General features: G+C 44.8%; 1 protein-coding gene across 2 annotated transcripts in view; it reads right to left on the bottom strand.

Annotated features, from left to right (window-relative positions):
• LOC138818159 (E3 ubiquitin-protein ligase MARCHF3) overlaps nt 1–18,523 on the bottom strand; it is a 153,218-nt gene continuing 134,695 nt past the window's right edge. Inside the window, exons 4-5 of one of the 2 annotated variants that reach the window (XM_070009087.1) lie at nt 8,811–9,020; nt 1–942 (exon numbers count right to left, since the gene is read on the bottom strand). In XM_070009087.1, the coding sequence (XP_069865188.1) occupies nt 784–942; nt 8,811–9,020 (369 nt within the window). In that variant the 3' untranslated portion in view covers nt 1–783. The remainder of the gene's footprint in view (nt 943–8,810; nt 9,021–18,523) is intronic. The other variant, XM_070009088.1, reaches the window with a different exon arrangement.

Below are 18,523 nucleotides of genomic sequence, written 5' to 3' on the forward strand. Positions count from 1 at the left end.
TGTCTTTCACACACTGGATATTTATTATTAGAAAATAGTTTCTATCAGCTGTCAGTACCAAACAAATTGCAAGGAGCTTGCTTCTCAACATATTGTTTTTCCTTCCTTAATGATATTTAAATAAACAGCTCACAGGCGCATGGAAAGTTACCACACTCCCTTTCCCTTTAAAAACGGAATAACTGAATGAAGTTTAGTACAAAACACCCTTTCAGTATGACTTGTTCCGCAGTCATTTTGATCTCTCCTTGAGTAAGAGACACGAAAAAGACCACTCAGGCTATCAAATAACCCCAAAAGAACCCACAGTAGAAACCGGGGAACAGAAAACTCACCCAAACAAAACCCCCTCCAAACCAAGAAACCAGTTTTTACATTGGTTTTTTGATTTTGATTATCATCTAAGTTATATATATATATATATATATTTATATATATTTGAAATAGTAATAAAAAAGGAAGAATTTAATTGCATCTTTTGAGCGAGACAACCTTCCTCCTAGGTTAAAGAGGTGTTCAGAAAATTCCATACAGTATCTGCTAAATGAACATGTTTGGCAGCTTAGCAAGTATCATACCAGTGCAGCATCCATGATTTGAAGTCAAAAGCATTTGCTTTCTTCGGGCAGAGGAGGCTGCTGCTTGGGCAATGTGTGGACATGGCTCTGGTGTTCTTAGACCCTTAGGTTAAGGACAGGCCTGAGTATAGCTCAGTGCGTGGCCCCAGTGCAGAATCTTCCAATCTCCAAACAACGAATCAACCAAGCAGTTGCACAAAAACCATCAAACAATGGTCTCCTTTGAGTTCCTCTTGACTGAGTGCAGGCCCAGCAAGGACTGCTGGTTGGAGGGTATGTTGACAGACTTTGGAATGAGGAGAATCACCCTCTGATTGGTCCGACGCCATTCATTATATAGCCGACAGTGGTACCTAAATGACACCTGGGGGAGGGAAAGGTAAGAGAAGGTATATAGGTAGAAGGTAGGTAGATGTTTAACCAGTCCAAGAACTAAATGCATCACAGGTTGAGCAGCTTCTGAGAGCTGGCAGCACAGAGGCCTACGGCAGCCCAGGGCAGGTTAGCCTGGTGGCTTCCTTCGCTCCTCCACACACTGGGCATTGTGAGGATATCAACAGGAATGAAAGGTTCTTTTTGAGATTCAATTTGATTTGGGGCTGGTGGTGCTCTGGCTTCAGTGGTAGAGCACCAGTTGAGCAAGCATGAGGTCCCGAGTTTGAACCCCAGTGCAAAATCAGCATAGCTGGAGACAGCAGGACAGAAGAGCGCCACCGGCAGCCCGTGTCCAGCTGCATGAGCTGGACAAGGGGCCGGCCTGCCCTCCAGGTTCCTCTCAGTGAGGGAGACAGATGCTCGAGCTCTATGTACTTCCATACTTCCACACACTGCCCTGGGACACAGGGATATCTTCGTAGTGTGTTTCAGGCAAGCAGCACACGTGTAATGTGGTAGCCCCAGGTGTGCACCTCTATGTCATTGTACTTGTTTTTCTCTCTTGAAGCCCTGGAAGCGTCTCAAGAGCAGGACTGGTGCTTCTTGTATTCCTCTTTGCACACCCATCACCTGGCTCAGTATCAGACACTAAATCAGACACAGCTGCTCTTTCTTACTGGGTGAATGAAAGCAAAAAATCATTGGGAAAAATAATGATCTTACTAGGTGCCGGTGGCTCATAGCTATAATTTTAGCTACTCAGGAAGCTGAGATCTGAGTCAAGGTCCAAAGCCAGCCCAAACAGACAAGTATGAGAGACTTTTATCTCCAATTACCTGGCAAAAGCTGCAGGTAGAGGCATGGTTCAAATCATAGAGCACCAGCCATGAGCAACAAAGCTGAGAGCTTGAGGCCCTGAGTTCAAGGCCCCAGTAATGCCCCTCCTTCCCCCAAATCTTATGCTTTTCTCATTGTAACACTGCTTCAAATTTGGCCTTCTTACATATTTGCTTACAGTGATCAATTGCTTGCAGTGATCAATTATGATCAATTGTAATATAACTCCACCACAAAAGATTTGATTTTATAGAAAATCCGAGAATGAGACACTTGAACCTGTTTGTTTTGGAGGCTAGTATAAATCGATGGCTTGCCTAGAAAATTCAGTGTACAGTTTTGAAGATGAATTTTACAGACCGGGGAGTAGGGCTGGGGGCCGTGGGTCACATGTGTAATCTAGCTTCTCAGGATGCTGAAACCTGGAGGATCATTGTCCAAGGCCAGCCTGGGCAGAAAAGTCTACTAGGCTCCATCTCCAAAATAACCAGCAAAAAGCTGGGCTGGAGCCATGGTTTCAGTGATAGAACGCCCGTGGAGCAATTGTGACGCCCTGAATTTGAGCCCCAGTGCAACTCCTCAAAAAAAAAAAAAAGCAATCTGTGTGAGTGTTTCTAATTAGATGCCCTGGTCGGTGCTATGAAGCCAGGAGCCTGTGACCTCGAGGTGACAACCCAGTTCTAGGCTGTTTAACTGTCTTGGGGGTAGGAACCATGGGAGTCAGGGAGTAGGCTGATCCCATAGTTTTGAACTTAGTCTTTCTGGAAGTAAAGGAGCCAGCGGGCCATAATCAGAAAGGGATTATTAGCCTCCCTGGCAGGATGGTGAAATTCAGGGCCACTTGAATTTCTGAGGCGAGGGAGCACATGCCATACGCCAAGTGCCAGAGACATTTGGGTGGAAATATAAGCTTTTAAACCCCATGCAGATGCGCTTTCTCTGAAAGGCCCTGAACATGCCAAAATGGACCTGTTTGTTTTCTTTTTTTTCAAAGCTTAATTCTCTCCCATCTATTTGGTCCCAGGGCCGATGGCTGGGAAGAGTAAAACACAGGTTGGTGCTAAGGAAGAACTGGCCATGTAAGAGCTCTGGAGCCGGGCAGAGCTGCAGGAAAGCCGGACGGCGAAAGCAAGAGTTCCTTCCCCACAGTGCTGAAGAGCTGCACACACCAAGCTTCAGTAATCCCAGAAGAAGCTAAGGTGTCTGAAGGCTCCAGAGCCACGTGCTCTGGGCTGGTACCCTCCTCATCCTCCACCCAGTGCCCACCTCCTTTTGAGGGTACAAGATACACCATGATAGTCCAGATAACATACATAAAGAACTCAGCACACGACCCTGCAGGTGTCAGGCGGTCCAGCCTGCTGTCTTTCATATGTTAAATATGGAAAGGAGGAAGAAAAAGAAGATAGTTTTGTGACACTTTGATAAATAGGAAAATGAAAGGGGGCTGGGTGGTGCAGGGAGTGGATGGGGGGAGAGAGAGAGAGAGAAAGAGAGAGAGAGAGAGAGAGAGAGAGAGAGAAATTGCCTAGTTGTCAGTGTGGTCATGAACTGGCTTCATGCTGAGTCTCCTGGGAGCTTGTTAGAATATCAAGAACATGGGGTTCCCCCCCCCCAGACCTTAGGAATCAGAGCGCTTCCTAACAAGATCCCAGGTGCTTGCAATGAGCATTCAAGCTGAAGAAGCGCCACTTTCTGGAACACCGGTGTCAAAGACTTAGCAGAGCTCCCTGTTCCTTGGCCAGGAAATTAAAATTTAAAAAGGAAAAATAAAGAAAAGAAAAGAACCCATTTGTGCAGACAGATGAGTGCGCACTAAGCCGTTTTAATTGCTGCTAACCACTACTGTCTTTTAGAAGAAAGCATCTTCTGAAGATGACTCCTTTGCAGGGAAAATAAAGGAAGTCGGAGCCACAGGCTGAGAGAGAGAGAGCACGGGTCTGAAGCAGCCCCAGGTGAATGCCTGCCCTGTCTCTAAATATTCCAAGACAATCCCCCGCCCAGCACTTTGTTATCACAGAAAAAAGGAGGCTTAATTTAGAGACATAAAGAGGCAGTGCAGAAATGACAACATAAACCCAAAACACATCATAACAATAATGTTAGGGGCCAAATTTTGAGGCTTTAATAAAGAAGAGGGCAGGAAGAAAGGGTATCTGGCCATTATTAAAAAAAAAGGAAAAGAGGGCTGGGAAGGTGGCTCAGTGGTAGAGCGCTTGCCTTGCATGCCTGAGGCCCTAGGTTCGATTCCTCAGCACCACATAAGAAAAAGAAAAAAGCTGGAAGTGGCGCTGTGACTCAAGTGGTAGAGCGCTAGCCTTGAGCTGAAGAGCTGAGGGACAGCGCCCAGGCCCAGAGTTCAGGCCCCACGACCGGACCAAAAAATACCTTCCCTCTGGAGCTCACTCTGCAATCCCAGCTACTTAGAAAGTAGAGATTGAGAGGATCAGTGTTCAAGGCCAACCTAGGAAAAAAAATGGATGAGGAACCCCCTCTTTACCCACAAAAAGCCAGGTGTGGTGGTGTGTATCTGTAATCCTAGCTACGCATGAAAAATAGGTAGGAGGATCATGGCAAACACTGGTGACTATGAGAAAAATAACCACAGCAAAAAAGGGCAGGAAGCATGGTTCAAGTGGTTGAGTACCATAAACAAGGTGTGAGGCCCTGAGTTCCAATTCTAGTATTACAAAGAAACAAAAGCAAAAATACCCCAGCCTTTATGAGATGGATTTCCTGAAGTATATTCATTTACTCACCTGAAGGACCTTAGCCAACTTTCTATCCTGGGTGAGGTTTGTTTACAATGAGTTGTAATCACATGAACAGGGGTGGGGGGTGGAGGGGGAAGAGGAGGAAAATGTTAGCGCCCACCTCTCCCATCAGGGAGGTGACCCAGGCTGTGGCGAATAAAGTTTTGCTATGACTTGTAGCGGACAGCTTTCTCTTTGGAAGTCATGGTGTGACTTAAATGCAGCGGTGCAGTCTGGACTTCCATTTGCTTAGTCATCTTCCTGCCATGAACCTAGCTCACTCATCTCTTACGCAGCCCAGAAGAGAAGAGGGCTGTGAAAGGGAGAGTGGCCATGGAGAAATTCAGCATTCTACTGCAGCTCCTTTAAATAAGCATTTGTTGTTGTTGTTATTACTACTACTACTACAACTACTATTACCCATACTAGAGCTTGAACTTAGGGTTCTCATGTTCCTGCTTAGCTTTTTCAGTCAAGGCTGGTGTTCTACCACTTGAGCCAGATTCTACTTATGGATTTTGGCTGGTCAATTGGAGTTAAGAGTCTTATGGACCTTTCTGCTCAGGTTGGCTTTGAACTGTGATTTTCAGATCTCAGCCTCTTCAGTAGCTAGCATTTAGGCATGAGCCACCAGTGTCTGATTTACAACAAGAATCTTCTTTTTGTGCATATGTGCTGGGCCTGGGAACTATCACTGAACGTTTTTCCCCTCAAGGCTAGTACTCTACTATTTGAGCCACTGCACCACTTCTGTTTTTTTTTTTTGGCCAGTCCTGGTGCTGTCCCTGAGCTCCTTTTGCTCAAGGCTAGCATTCTCCCACTTGAGCCATAATACTGCTTCTAACCTTTTCTGTGATTAATTGGAGATAAGAGTCTTGTGGACTTTCCTGCTTGGGCTGGCTTCAAACTGTGTTCTGGTTGTGAGCTGGCTTCGAGCTCAGATCTGTCTTCTTAGCTAAGATTATAGGCATGAGCCACCGGTGCATGGCCTTTCCTGCCTAGGCTGGCTTTGAGCTTGCAATGTTCAGATCTCAGCCTTCTGAGTAGCTAGGCTTCTACCGTAGCCAGTGGCACATGGCTACAGCCAGAATTTAAATGACCAATCCATGTGCCTGGGTGTCATCTTTGAGGCACGGTCATTCCTTTACATGTACCGTGCTGGGCACTGGCTATGTGGTGTTGAACCCACAACCCTCAGTCCACTCCGTGCCTTCAGCTACTGCCCACTCAGCTTCTGGCCAGTGCTGAGCGTCCCAGAGGAGAACCGTGATGTTTCTGGTTTCTGGTATCTTTCCTGTGGGTGACAGCCTGGCTTTCCTGGATTCCAGGCATACCTCTGAACACAGCAGGCTGGGGGGTGGTGGTCAAGGTCCCCGAGTTTGGTCAAGTGGGGCCCTGGTGGCCACGTGAGCTGGGAGAAGGCTTAAAGCCATCGAGACCAAGTGTGCTGGCCCACCCTCCTCACAGCACGGCTTCCAGGCCCTTCCAGAAAGCTCCTCTGAGGAGCTGGCCTGGGAGTGAAACAGTGTTTGTTTTTCTGAGGCATTTTCACAGCAAATTCTCCTTAAGCTTGACAGCTTGTTTACAATGGGTTCCTGCCGTAGGGCAGTTTCCAAGTGCTGTCAGTCCTGACTTACGGCGCTTGCCACCGCTGCTCAGTGCAGCATTTATCTGAGAAGGAGTTCTTTTCCGTATTCAATAACCTATTCCTGAGCGGGTGCCAAGCACGTTCCTCTCATCAGTCAGAGGGGAGAAATGTCTTTCTTTCCTGCCTGTACTTTGCTCTTTGTGAGGGTCAGGGAACTGGGTGTTAGGAAGCCACAGGAAGATGAGTTTGGACACACGCTGGGCTAGGCTCTGGGATGTATATTCTCAGATGTCATCCACCAAATCCTCCCAGTAACCACTGACCTGTGGTTATCAATGATTTCCTCCAAGTACCAGAGGAAGATGGAAAGTTACAGCCAATGCTGGGAGCTCACACCTGTGATCCTAGCTACTCAGGTGGCAGAGATCTAAGGATTGGAAGCCAGCCGAGGCTGATAAATGCAGGTAGCTCCTATCTCCAGTTAATCACCCAAAAAGCTAGACCTAGAAGTGTGGCTTAAGCAGAAGAGTATTAGCCTTGAGCAGAAAAGCTAAGCAAGAGCACAAAGATTTGAGTTCAAGCCTCAGTACTGGAATAAAGAAAGAATGACCAAAAGAAGGAAAGGAAGAAGAGAAAGATATGACTATTAGTATGCCAGAGCTTGGGTTAAACATGTTGCCTGTAGATTCTAAATGCTGTAAGGAATGAACCGTACCAGCCTATTACAGTCAAGTCTGGTCCGCTTCCCACCCAAACTTTTCTTTCACCTGAGATGACGATGTAGTAGGGGAATCCATTTCTCTGAAAGCAGTCTTTCTATTTCTTTTCCTCCTCCTCACCACTCCCAGTTCTTTCTTGTTAGATAAATGTATACTTAGCTAAACAGGTTTGCGTGAAGACCTTAAATTGAGTCTGAAAGCCCAGTTTGTGGGTTTCCTCTCAAACCATCCTTCATCATAAGGACTCTTCAAAGGAAAATCATAGACTAGGAAATATCTATATATGGTAAAACTGATGTTTCATGATGAGTTTCCAAGTACTTTTCTGGGTGCTCTTTCCCCACAGTCTCACCATTCTGGGGGGAATGCACTATGAGTGCCATCACCACTTCACCAATAAAGACCTGGAGGTCAGAGGGGCCAAATGACTTTCCAAGGTGGTGTAGACAACACGTAGTTAGACTATTTAATTTCTGTGGTGTGTGTGCATGCGTGCCTGTACCAGTCTGAACCCAAGATATTTCTTAGCTTTCTTGCTCACAACTGGTTTTCTATCATCTGAGCCATGCCTCCAATTTTGCTGATTTAATTGCAGCTGGAATTTTGTGGACTTTTCTGTCCAGGCTGGCTCTGAACTTTGACCTTCTAGGTCTTGGTGTCCCAAGTAGCTAGGATTACAGGTGTGATTCACCAGTTCTGGGAGAGAATATTTACTTTCTTATTTCTAACCCTTCTCTCTTCACAATAGAAACATGCGGATCAACTTCACTGCTTGCTTCACAATGGAACAGGACATACTTTGGAAGTGTGGACATTTTTAAAGGAAGCACTGACAGTTATATTCGTCTGGGAGCAGAATGTCTAAACTGATCACAACATATGGCAATGCTGTAGCATTAGAACACAGTCAGCTTTCTAAAGCTCAAGTCAGGACCCTGTCCCTGAGACGGAAATACTCCCTCCCCCTTTATTGCCAGAGCCCTCTCCCAGGAGGGAAGGGACAGAGCTGGCAGAGTCACATGATGGAAGCGAATAGGAAGGGGAGTATGAGTACCAGAGCTTCCGCATGCCGACTCTTGTGTTATGGGAAAGCTTTAGACAGGAAACACCTACTGCTTAACAACAGTGTTCTGTTGCTCAGAGTAGAAGCCAACATGGCAGAAGAGTACTGCCAGGAAGCCAAGGGCCTGGCTTCTGGATGTATTGTAGAAGACAGCGATGCCTTCCCTGCCATCCCAAGGGGAAGCATCAGGAAGCCAGAGCAATGGTTTGCACTTTGTGTGTGCTGCCACTGGTGCCACAGCAAACATTTTGCTGTATGAAGTTAGAAGGATGAAAAAGAAAAGAGAGAAATGTTGAAACATTCTTTCTGGTACAAAGGCAACACTTATTGGGAAATGTCTTTTCTTTGGTGGCAGCTTCTCTGTTGGATAAATCAGTGCTTTTATGGGCAACACACTCAAAATTCCAACACATAGAATAATCATCAGGGAAAGTGCAACGCCAGGTCCACTGAAGACTTAAGCCTGGGTTAGAGGAAGACAAAAATAACCATCCAGAAGGGTTCTTGATACCTGCAGGCAGTGGCCACAGAGACCAAGCGCATCATTCATAACACTCTACAATCCCAGCGGAAGTGAAGAGCATATGCAAGAGATCTCCATGCCTTAGAACAGATGAGTTCTAGTCTAGCAGTGAGAAAGGGTGTGTGTCTTTGATTGGTGATGCTTTTTAATTTGATGTGTTCCCACTATGATTGGTGGTGCTTTTTAATTTGATGTTTCCCCCCTACAGTTCAGACAGACAGACAGACACATACATACACCACCGTCCATGCCAGCATCTGAAGCTCTGTTTTTGGCTGGGCAGGAGAGAGGGCTACAGGTAAGAGGGAAGACCATGCCATTGAGAGGCCGCCAGCTGCCGTTGGCCTGAAGCCCGGGCCTCAGGCCATACTTACTAGGGTCCAAAAGAGGTAAATGGTGAAGAGTGCCACAGTGAGTGCAATCAGTCCCACGGCTTCGAGCCGACTACTGAAGTGCAGGTGGTCCACAGCGCCCCGCAGACACAGCCAGCCCGAGATGGTGGCCAGAGGGGTGATAAATAAGAAGCACACCATGTCTCCAAACAGAGTCCGCTTCTCGTGCTGGGGGCCGGGATTTCTGAGCCACTGCCAGAAAAGAGACAAAGAAAAGTAAGGGAGAAGGTTAAATACCAGTGTGGGGCAGACACTGCTTTAAGGGTGTCTGTGACGTCAGAATCAGCAGAGCGGCACCTCGGTCCTGTTCCCACACAGTGAAGAGGCATCCAGGGCTCATTCCCAGGCCCCTGCCTCTGAATAATAATGCTTGTGATCATCACAACGACACTTTCCAATGTCCTTGCTGAAGACAACCTGCCTTTTGTGAAAATCATCCAATGGCCAGGCTCCTGTTGTGAATCATAATGATCGCACATGAAGGTAGAGAAGATGTGACTCTTGAAGGTGATAGAATTTGGACCAGTGCCCTCTACAGGTCTCTGGGTAAAGGCTTGGTCCCCAGGGTGGGTGTATGAGGAGGTACTATGGGCCTTCAAGAAGTGAGCTAAGAGGGTTGAGCTGAGGTTGCTGGGACCCTGGCTCAAGATGTGACCTCTTACTCTGATATGTATTCCTGCCATGACATGCCAGTCATCAGTCCAATGGAGCTGCTGACTTTGGCCTTGAACTTTCAGAACCGTCAGCCTACATGAAACTTTTCTTTGTATATTAAATGCCTCAGGTATTTTGTTTCAGTCATGTGAAGGTAGCAGCTGAGGTATGTATGAGAAGTTTAGTCATGTGACCCTAGGAATGTGTGCAGAGATTTAGCCCAGCAGGTCTAGTTGCTCAGATCTGGCACATTTTCAGCAAAGGTCTGTTATTAGGACTGGCTCTGGACTGGTTCCTTTGAAAAGAGGTCATGGGACACTAGCTGAAAAACGAACTAAAATATAAAAGACTGAGGATGCGGCTCAAATGATCCTAGCAAGTGCCAGGCCCTGAGTTTAACCCCCAGTGTCATCTGTCTGTCTGTCTGTCTGCCTGCCTGCCTGTCTGTCTGTCTGTCTGACCTGGATACCAAGACAATGTGTGTACACATTTCCATGAATTGTGGCTATATGCATGAGACTGCACTGGAAAAGGATACTGGGAAGCTAAGCAGCCTTGGCTCTGCACCTTCTCCTTATGCGACATAAATATAATGACTATAACAAGGCTTCTGAGTCTCCGGGAGTCCTTCCCATGACCCATAAAGCCTGAGGATGGTCTTGGGGACTGTCAACACAGAGTGAGATTCCTGACTTCATAGATTCAGTAACTCCCTTTGGTTGGCCTTGAAGACCCTGGTCCCCTTCACTTAGGACCACTTCATCTTGACCAAACCAACCCCAGAAAGGACCAGGAAAATCCACGCTTCCTGGAAGATTAAAGATGAAACTTTATGGTTAAAAGATGAGGAAAGGAGACAGAGATATTGTCCTTCCACTTGGGTAACCAATGGATAGCTGCTGAAATGTTTCTTTTAGGGTATTCGATGAGGGATCTCAATGTAATCCCATGCTTACACACCAATGCCAGGGTTCACTGGTAAGGAGGCTGGTGGATTTTCTTAGATTAGCATGAAAACAGGAGCCCACGCAAATGACATTCCATCTCACTGGCTGAGGAGTTCCAAGTGGGAGAGAAGTCAAACACCAATGATGGGGTATGATGGGGTAACCTTGGTAGACTTTTTTTTTTTGGTGCTGATTCTGGGGCTTGAATTCAGGGCCTGGGAGCTGACTCTGAGCTTCTTTTTGTGCAAAGCTAGTGCTCTGCCACTTGAGCCACAGCTCCAGTTCTGGCTCTTTTTGGTAATTTGGTAGAGATATGGGTCTCCCAGGGTGTCCTGCTTGGACTGGCTTTGACCCACAATCCACTGATCTGAGCCTCCTGAGTAGCTAGGAGTACAGGTGTGAGCCACTGGCACCCAGCTGGACTCTGCTTTTGTCTTGTCCTTACCAATAAGAGTGGAACATATACCCAGCAGTGCTGTTTGCTAAACAGGAGTGCTGTGACTATGAAGGAGAGGTTCCAAATGGTCTGCTCAGTGTATCTTAGAAAACCCTTGGTGGGGAGAGAATCCTGATGGGATGATAAGAGTGAGTGACGATGACTGAAAAAGAAGGGAAGGAAGTGAGGGTAGAGAGAAACAGAAGAGGTAGAAAGAGCAAGCAAGTTGAAGAAGGTGTGGCAGAGGCTAATAACTATGTGAGCAGAGGAGTTTGTGGGAGGCTTTCGTGGGTGTTTGCTTCTGTCCCTAAGGCACCAGCTTCCAGGATAAAGACCTTAGAAATGGGCTGAAACAGTCTCTTCAATACTTGGTGTTGGGTAAACTGGACAAATGTAGAGAAGACAAAAATTAGATCCCTGTCAATATCAACTCAAAATAGATCAGACTTCAACATCAGACCTGAAACCCTGAAACTACTACAAGACAGAGTAGGAAAAACATTAGAACTTATTAGCATAGGCAGGAACTTTCTAAAGAGAATCCCAGAGGCACAGCAAATTGGAGAGAGACTTGACATATGGGATTACTGGGGTTTCTGCCCAGCAAAGGACATAGTTACTAAACTAAACGGATAGCAAACAGGCTATGAGAAGATCTCTACCAGTTATACACCTGACAAGGGCCTAATATCCACATATACAAGGAACTCAAGAAACTAATTCCCTCCCTTCAAATGAATAATCCAATCTAATGGGCAAAGGAGTTAGAGACTTCTTAGAAGTAAAAGTAGGAATGGTCAATAAACACATAGGAAGTGCTCAACATCCCCCGCCATAAAGGGAATGCACATCAAAACAACACTGAGGTTCCATCGCACCCAGTAAGAATGGCCAGCATGGAGAATTCAGACAAAAACAAATGCTGTTGGGGATGCAGGGAAAGGGAACCCTATTGTGCTGCTGTGGTGTAAACTGGTACAACCACTCTGGAAGGAGGTTTAGAGATTCCTCAAAAAAAACTAAACATAGGCTGGGTGCTGGTGGCTCATGCCTATAATCCTAGCTACTCAGGAGACTGAGATCTGAGGCTCATGGTTTGAAACCAGCCCAGGCAGGAAAGTCTGTGAGACTCTTATCTCCAATTAACCACCAGAAAAACAGAAGTGGTACTGTGGCTCCACTAGAATGCTAGCCTTGTGTGAAAGAGCTCAGGGACAGTGCCCAGGTCTTGACTCTAAGCCCCATGACTGACAAACAAACAAACAAAAACAAAAAAATCCCCTAAAAATAGTACTAATCTACGATCCAGTAATGCCACTCTTGGACATCTGCCTAGAGTATTGCAAGTCAGGATACTGTAAAGACAGTTATACATCCATGTTCATTGCCATACTATTCATAATAGCCAAGTATAGAAATAGCCCAGATGCCCTATGAGCAAGAAAATGTGGTACCTATATTCAATGGAATTTTACTCATCCATTTGAAAGAATAATATTTTGTCATTCGCAGGGAAATGAATGGATATAGAACAAATCATGGTAAGTGAAGTAAGCCAGGCTAAGAGACATAAATGGTGCATAGTTTCTCTCAATATGTGGAAGCTAGATATAAAATACAAACACGCATGATAATATGTACAGGGATCAATGCATTACTCACAAACAAACTGATTAAAGCATGGCAGAGTCTGGGGAGGAATCCAAAGGTGTAACTCCTCTGAACACCTAACATACTGTTTCTCAAAATGAGTACCAGGAAGTGGAAATGTGTTCTGGAGGAGGGCAAAGGAGTAGGGAGGCACAGGAATGGAGGGAGGAAGGATGAGCAAGTGCAGTCATTTTATTCAATACGTAACCTGAGGGTAGAGTCAAGAGGAGGTGAATAGGGGGAGGATGAAGGAAGCGGGGATATTCACCAAGAACCATTGGACTTATATGGAATTGTATGACTTATGGAATTGTAACTCCTTTGTGTAACTACTTAATAATAATTAAAAAATGAGCTGAATATTGAAAGAAGTCAATCTCAGCTCAAAAGTGGAAATAAATAAAAACATTCAGACTCAGGAAAGGGGAAACTCATTTGTGAATATAAATGCACCATTATAATTAAATATAAATTAATATAATTTTTATTATAATATTATAAATATTATAAATAATATTTAATATAAATAGCCAAATGATCAAGTGCAATATATTAGCCCGGCCATCTTAGAACTCTCAATAACTTCAAAGAAGCTCAAAGCATTAGCATTATTTCCTTGACTAAATATTAGGAAGATCACTATGACAATAGAGAACAGAAATAGGTTATTATTATCCCAATTACTTAGCAAGGGTAAATGATTGCTTCAGGTGATTCAGAGGCTGAACTGAGAAGAGGGTCAAGATCTTATTACTCTGTGTGTGTGTGTGTGTGTGTGTGTGTGTGTGTGTGTGTGTGTGTGTGCAAGCATATATGTTTTACACCAGTACTGGGACTTGAATTCAAGGCAGGGCACTGTTCCTTAGCTTTTTTGTTCAAGGCTAGTGCCCTACCATTTGAGCTCTACTTCCAGCTCTTTGGTGGTTAATTGGAGACAAGAGTCTCATGGAAAGCCGGGTGCTGGTGGCTCACACCTGTAATCCTAGTTACACAGGAGGCTGAGATCTGAAGATCACGGTTCAAAGCCAGCCCGGGCAGAAAAGTACGTGAGACTCTCATCTCCAATTAACCACTAGAAAACCGGAAGTGGTGCTGTGACTCAAGCAGTAGAGCGCTCATCTTGAGATGATGAGTGCAGGGATAGCGCCCAAGCCCAGAGTTCAAGACCCACCACCACCAAAAAAAAAGTCTCATGGACTTTGCTGCCCAAGCTGGCTTCAAGCCTCCTTCCTAAGATCTCAGACTCCTGAGTACGCTAGGGTTACAGGCCTGAGCCACTGGCATCCTCTAGGGTCTGTCTACTCTTATTTTCACATGTTAGTAGTGAAATAATTGAAAATTAAAATTGTAAGACAACAGGTAGATAACATACTTGTCTATGTAGTTCTATGTACATAGCTAACTTCCTGGACTGTAATTCCCCTTGCTTTTGCTTAAGAATTCTACACATATTTTATTAAAACTAATTTATTACTTTATTTATCTCTGTGGTTGTTGACATTGCCTAATGCAATAATTCAGAGTTGGAAGGAGGTAATTACAAATCAGTATTTACTCTGATGTAAAACAAATGCACAGGGCCTGGGGTGTAGCTCAGTGGTAGACTGAATGAATTCTATGCATGACGCCCTGGTTCAATCCTCAGCATTCCCATTAAAATAACTTCATAAAGAGCAAAACAAACATGCAAAATAGAAATAATTGTGTCCAGTTTCATCTTTTTTTTGGGGGGGGGGGCCCGGTCATGGGGCCTGAACTCTGGGCCTGGGCACTGTCCCTCAGCTCTTCAGCTCAAGGCTAGCGCTCTACTACTTGAGCCACAGCTCCACTTCCGGCTTTTTTCTTTTTCTTATGTGGTGCTGAGGAATCGAACCCAGGGCCTTGAGCATGCAAGGCAAGCGATCTACCACTGAGCCACCTTCCCAGCCCTCGTCTTTTTAAAAATTTTTTTTTGCTAGTCCTAGGGTTGAACTTGGCCTGGGTGCTGTCCCTGAGCTTTTTCAGCTCGAGAATAATCTTCTACCACTTGAGCCACAGCTCCACTCTGGCTCTTTGGATGATTCATTGGAGATGAGTCTTATGGACTCTCCGCTTAGGCTGGCTTTGTACCATGATCCTCAGATCTCAGCCTCCTGAGTAGCTAGGATTACAGGTATTCACCAGGTATTGGTGAATACCTGGATCAGTTTCATCCTTTTAAATTATAATATGATCTTCTGAGGATTTCCCAGGCTGCTTTATATATCCACAGTCACCCCCCTGCCTACATTCTACCTTATTAACAATATTTTGGGGAGGCTAAGCCTCTTGGTGTGGTTTGTATTTAGGTAGGGCTCCCTCAGTACTATTATGTAAAGTCTATCTTCTTTCAAACCCCAAGTGTTGCTTATTTCTCAGACAAATGCAGGCCTCTGGGCAAGAACATCCCTGGTCATCTACCACCAAGAGACAAAATTTGCCCTGAGCCAATGAAGGGCCACTGCCAAAATACCTAAACACATTCAGAAAGGGTGTTTACTTAAGTATAGAAAATCTGATTATAGTTCAAATTCCCTACAATATGGAACACCCTAAATAAATTATACAACTGACTTAAAATAGAATACCATAGAGTCATTTCAGGTAATCCTGTACATTTTCTATTTATCAAACATGATATATTGCTGAACAGCAAAAAGAAATTCTGGACAGAATGTATTCTATGGTTCCCGTATAGGTAGTCTATAATAACACAGACAGAGAAATTGACATTTATAAATATAGCATATTTATGTAGGCAAAGACTAGATGGACACCTGGCAAATCAATGGCTTGTTTTGGTAGGAAAATTATGAGTGGTTCTTTTTTTTGGCGGGGGGGAGGGGAGGATCCGGTCATGGGGCCTGAACTCTGGGCCTGGGCACTGTCCCTCAGCTCTTCAGCTCAAAGCTAGCGCTCTACCACTTAAGCCACAGCTCCACTTCCAGCTTTTTTCTTTTTGCTTAGGTGGTGCTGAGGAATCGAACCCAGGGCCTCATGCATGCAAGGCAAGCGCTCTACCACTGAGCCACCTTCCCAGCCCATGAGTGGTTCTTAAAGTGTTTTATGTGGATCTTTCTTTTTTTCTAAAGTGGGCATGGATCATTTGTAAAAATAAGTGAATAAACAGTGTCTATAACACACCTACCATATACACACATGTGCACACAAACATACACACACTGGTGTCTAGCTACTATCAGAGCAAATGGCGGCAGTAAAAACACTTCTCAAAGGGTCGCAGAGGCAAGCTCAGTGCCGGGAGGTTGGAGTTTATCTTACTGCATTCATCTCATGGAGTCTTCTCAACAATCCTGTGAATTCTCATTTCATAGGTTTGGATACTGGGGAGCAGAAAGTTTGCTAAGAGAGCGAGTGGGGGCAGTTAGAGGTGCATCTTAATCCAGTCATCTTCTGTTCCTTTCCTTCCATATTAACCTTTGCCTTTTGAATGAGCTTGTGATTGTGAGTGTGAGTACATGCCATGTGTGTGCTAGCCTTTTGTGGTTTCATATAGGTGCACTCTTCTTGGAGCTGAATGTTTCTTTGGAGGGCTAGGGTGTTTTCATGATAATTTCACAACATTTTGTGAGGCTGCTGCTCTATTGTATGATAATTCTTTTACCTAAGAAATGAGGTCCAATTTCTGGGCCTTTGATCTTAGATACATTATCAAGCATGGTACCCTATTTCATAACAGACAAAAGGTTGATCTCCTCAATTACTGTTCTATTATATGGCTAACTCATGTATCTTTTGACTCTGTCATCAGTTACACGCATCACACATTGTGAATACTATATATCTTTTGTGGTGGTGCCTCATTCAAGTGACCAGTGAAAGTAAGGAAGGGCAGGTGAAGCAAAAGGCAGCCTTGTCTGTGTGTGCATCTTCCTGCTGACCCTCACTGGTACAGCAGTGCTAATACAGTGCCTATCATGTACGACAATAGCTTGTCTTTCTCAACCCTTCCTATTTGCTAAGCATTATCTTGTGTGTGTATGTGGGGGGAGGGAGGGAGTTGGATGCAGGGCCTAGGCACTGTCCCTGAGCTTTTCTTTTGCTCAAGGCAGAGGCTCTACCACTTGAACCACAGCTCCATTTTCCACTATTTGCTGGTAAAGTGAAGATAAGAGTATGGATTTTCCAGCATGGGTTAGTGTGAAACTGGGATCCTCAAATCTCCATCTTCTGAGTAGCTAGGATTACAGGCATGAGCTACCAGCATCTGGCTCCAAGCATTATCTTGTAGAATGTCATAACTTATTCATGCTTTCTTTTTTTAAAGTTAACTTTATTATTACTGTAGAGGTGATATACAGAGGGGTTACATTTATATTCATCAGGGAATAAGTACATTTCCTTTCACACAGTGTCATCTGCTCCTTCATTCTCTCCCATTCTCTCCCTCCCATCTCCACCCAGGAGTTGTATAGTTCACTTTCATCAATGTGTTCATGCTTTCTTAACAACCACTGAAAGGGCTATCATTATTAACAATATGATTTTATAGATAGGGAAAAGGATGCACAGGGAAGGCAACTCATTTGTAAAAGATTGCTCTTGGCTTTGGTCTGGGTAGTGTGGCTCCCAAACTGGTATTGCTAACCAGTGTGCTTTTTCCTTCCTTCCTTCCTTCCTTCCTTCCTTTCTTCCTTCCTTCCTTCCTTCCTTCCTTCCTTCCTTCCTTCCTTCCTCCCTTCCTTCCTTCCTCCCTTCCTTCCTTCCTTCCCTCTCTCCCTCTTTCATTTCATTTCTTTCTTTCCTTCTTCTGTTCATGCCTGATCTGATACTGAAATTCAGGACCTGAGCACTGTCCCTTAGCTTTTTTTTTTTTGACTCAAGGCTGATGTTCTACCAACTGAACCACAGCTCTACTTCCCACTTTTTGCTGGTTCATAGAAGTCTATAGACTTTCCTGCTTGGGCTAGCTTCAAACTGTGATCCCCAGATCTTAGCTTCATAAACAGCTAGGCTTACAAGCATGAGCCGCCAGTGTCTGGCTTATATTATTTTTAATAGAACATGGCAGAGGCTGGGTGGTGGGGGGTGTGTGTGGAGAAGACAACTATATCTTAACAGTTCTGACCAGTACAAGAAAGGATATTTACTTACTGAAGTTCCTTCAGTGTGAGATACCAATTAATTCATCCTGCCACATCTGGATATTGTTTGCAGCAAAAATACCACTATTGGAGAGCTATTGGCTTAACCTAAGTCGTCAGCTTATACTTGGTGGTTAAGTAGTCTATTTTAGAAACCAAGGCCAGTGATTGAGAAGCGTTCCCCTGGCAGCCCTACCCATGGGGCTGCCAGGGGCTCTGTGGCAGCTAGGGGTATCCTTCCTGCTTCTTGTTCTCTGGTTCCATCAAAAACACGAAGTAGACAAAGAGCATGCTGTTGAAATTCCCAGTAGTGACCTGTCTATTTTTCTGTGACTTATTCCTAACCACCAGGTTGATCTATTCTTGGAAAAAAGTTCAACCAACAACACACTAAGGAGAAACTCCACTGTAATTAGCAGTGGGGGGCTGAGACAGAGGAGGGAATGAAGTAGCAGACTACCACCCATGACACCATGACTGGACATGAGCAGCCCTTGTGGCTTTATCTGTGGGTTTGATTTAATTACAGCATCAATATGTTAAATCCCTGACTAGACGGTAGAAGCACAAGGGTGTGATGCTGCAGGACATTAGCTTCTGTCTTCCTGACTCTGAGTTAATTGGCTTTAGTCCAAGGTAGATGGGACACCCCGCAGGCCAACTGTCCACCAGAACCAGACTGCACTCTTTTGGCTTAATAATTCTCCTTGACCATACTCTTCCCATGCAGCTCCTTATTGAGAAACCATTACAAGAAAGAAAGAAATGGATAGGAGGGAAATCATGTCAAATTTTGGAACTGGAATTAAAGCAAGTTCTCACAATATTGACTCACCTGACTTTCTCTGAGCGCCTTTGCTTACTCTGATGGCCAGCAGAGTTATT

Source organism: Dipodomys merriami, unplaced genomic scaffold, assembly GCF_024711535.1.
Source record: "Dipodomys merriami isolate MVZ:Mamm:240054 unplaced genomic scaffold, mDipMer1.0.p SCAF_72, whole genome shotgun sequence".
NCBI classification, from domain to species: Eukaryota; Metazoa; Chordata; class Mammalia; order Rodentia; family Heteromyidae; genus Dipodomys; species Dipodomys merriami.